This window comes from Myotis myotis, unplaced genomic scaffold (genome assembly GCF_014108235.1).
Source record: "Myotis myotis isolate mMyoMyo1 unplaced genomic scaffold, mMyoMyo1.p scaffold_m19_p_7, whole genome shotgun sequence".
NCBI classification, from domain to species: Eukaryota; Metazoa; Chordata; class Mammalia; order Chiroptera; family Vespertilionidae; genus Myotis; species Myotis myotis.
In genome coordinates this window covers 80,222,231-80,224,331 of record NW_023416379.1, presented here as the reverse complement: position 1 = coordinate 80,224,331, position 2,101 = coordinate 80,222,231, and the positions used below count along the sequence as shown (strand labels likewise).

Genomic DNA, 2,101 nt, shown 5'->3' with positions numbered 1-2,101 from the left:
CAGTCCTGTTAATCCCTAACTCCAGGGAAAAATCCCCACCTGGGGAAACAACCTTTCTCAGAGAGGTGACCTTGGTTAAAATACATAGCAATAAGTAGGGGACCACACATATTAAGAACAGTGTGCCATAGCCAGGTCCCTTGAAACATATGCTGTGCAGATGTTTCTTCCCTGCAGCAACTGTCTCAAGCAGCAAGGATGGACCAGCTTCTGGCAGCTGGTCCATCCTTGGAATTAGCTCTTTTTAGCCTTCTCAAAAGAAGCTCTCTTTCTCTTAGACCTTGTTATTTATTCCTTTGCTGTGTTTGCCAGGAAAAGCATTAATTGCTCTACTGAGAGCACTATTACACCATGTCATCTCAAATTGCCATGTCATAGGAATTGGTTAAATCCATAACCCCCCAAAAAATCATTAAGCAAGACAAGATCAAAAGGCTTCCCCTTTGAAAGGGAGAGAACATGCAGTTTCATTTAAGAAATAATTAGGTTACACATATAGAGAGTTTGATGTGGAACAAAAAGATATATGAAGGAAACCCTGATTATCATATTAAAGTTGGTGATATGGTCACATGCATACATTTAGAGAGGAAGCTGGGTAACTCAGATAAGTAGCATGCATGTCTGGGTGGCAAAATGGCCATAATAAGGTGATAAGCCCAATTAGGGTATTTTCCCTTGCTTAATTAATATGTTGATCCATCTGAAGTACAAAGAAACTGAGCAATGAATAGACAAAATAGAGATGGTAGATAATTTTTATTTATGTAAATAGTGATATTTCAGATTCAAAGGGCATTATTTCCATTACACACTGCAAACTTTTTCCTTTTACCTACTTTTAAATTAAGAAAATGCACCTCTGTTCCAAACTTTGATGCTCAGCAGTACTTCTCTTGTCCAGAGTTTATATGCAGCACTGTTTTCTCCATCTAACGCAGTATCCATAATCGTACTCATCATCATCACAAAATGTTTTACAGAATCCTCTCACTCTTTCGCATCTCTCAAGTCTATATTTCGGTTTTTCATCAAAGTTACTTCTGGCTGCAAAGAAAGAGAAAGACATCAGTCCAGTTTCTCATTCTGGACTTTTCTTATTAAGGGGAGAAAAATATTCTGTCGTAAGTCGTGAGATCATGTTTGTGAGAGATGGAGATTCTGGGATGTTTTATAGCACAATTTATCACTGTTTCAGAAAGTGACCAAGCCCCAAACATTGCACTTGCACAAAATGTGTATGTCCTTATCTTATATCTCACATCAATATTGAACTTCAGCTGGCACCTAGAGGCTCTGCCCTCTCATCTGTTTTTCCTACTTTATTAAGACCAGATTTACTTTCCCATGTTTCCATTGAGATGAGGTTTATAGTATTTTACACACATGTAATTTCATTTGCATATGCTCTCAGTTTTTTCATTATTATTATTTTTAATCCTCACCTGAGGATTTTTTTCCCCCCATTGATTTTTAGAAAGAGTGGAAGAGAGAGGGAAAGACAGAGAGAAGCATCAATGTGAGAGAAACACATTAATCGCTTGCCTCCTGCAAGGCCCTGACCAGGGCCTGGGCTGGAGAGGAGCCTGCAACCAAGGTACGTGCCTTTGACCAGAATTGAAACCCAGGACCCTTCGGTCCACAGGCCAATGCTCAATCCACTGAGCCAAGCCAGTGAGGGCTGTTCTCAGTTTTTTCAAACCTACTCTTATTGCCTCTTCAGAGAACCATTTGGTCAATGCTTTCTTCTCCATTCCAGATCTCAATTGAATATTTCTAAATTGAAATATTCTTTTATTTTGCTGGAACAAATGGATATGTAGCTTTCACCAGTCTACGTGTTTTAAATGAATAGCATCATTTAGTACTAAATTATATGTATTTTTCCTAAACATTAGTTATACTTTTATTCTTGCAGCCAAAATATAATCCCTTAAATGTTACTTATAATTTATTCTGATTCTTTGCTATCTCCTACCCTGAATAGCCCAATAGGCATATAAAATAGAGATGGTAGATAATTTTTATTGTAACACAGTAGGCATGAAGATAGCAGATCAGAGACTAAAGCACTTTAGCTATAAGCATAGGAACACAGTTT

General features: G+C 37.8%; 1 protein-coding gene across 1 annotated transcript; it reads right to left on the bottom strand.

Annotated features, from left to right (window-relative positions):
* Positions 1 to 907: 907 nt before the first annotated feature.
* Positions 908 to 1,754, bottom strand: LOC118660755 (beta-defensin 110-like). Its single transcript, XM_036318424.1, has 2 exons — positions 1,703 to 1,754; positions 908 to 1,047 (listed from the first exon to the last, which is right to left on the bottom strand). The coding sequence occupies exons 1-2, from the start codon at positions 1,752 to 1,754 to the stop codon at positions 908 to 910; spliced, it is 192 nt and encodes a 63-aa protein (XP_036174317.1).
* Positions 1,755 to 2,101: the final 347 nt, after the last annotated feature.

Bases quoted from the DNA above. Each gene is read 5' to 3' on its own strand.
- LOC118660755 (XM_036318424.1), bottom strand. From the start codon at position 1,754: ATGGAGAAGAAAGCATTGACCAAATGGTTCTCTGAAGAGGCAATAAGA. The intron at 1,048-1,702 runs GTTTGAAAAAAC...CTTTCTTTGCAG, and splicing joins TGAAGAGGCAATAAGAGTAG to CCAGAAGTAACTTTGATGAA.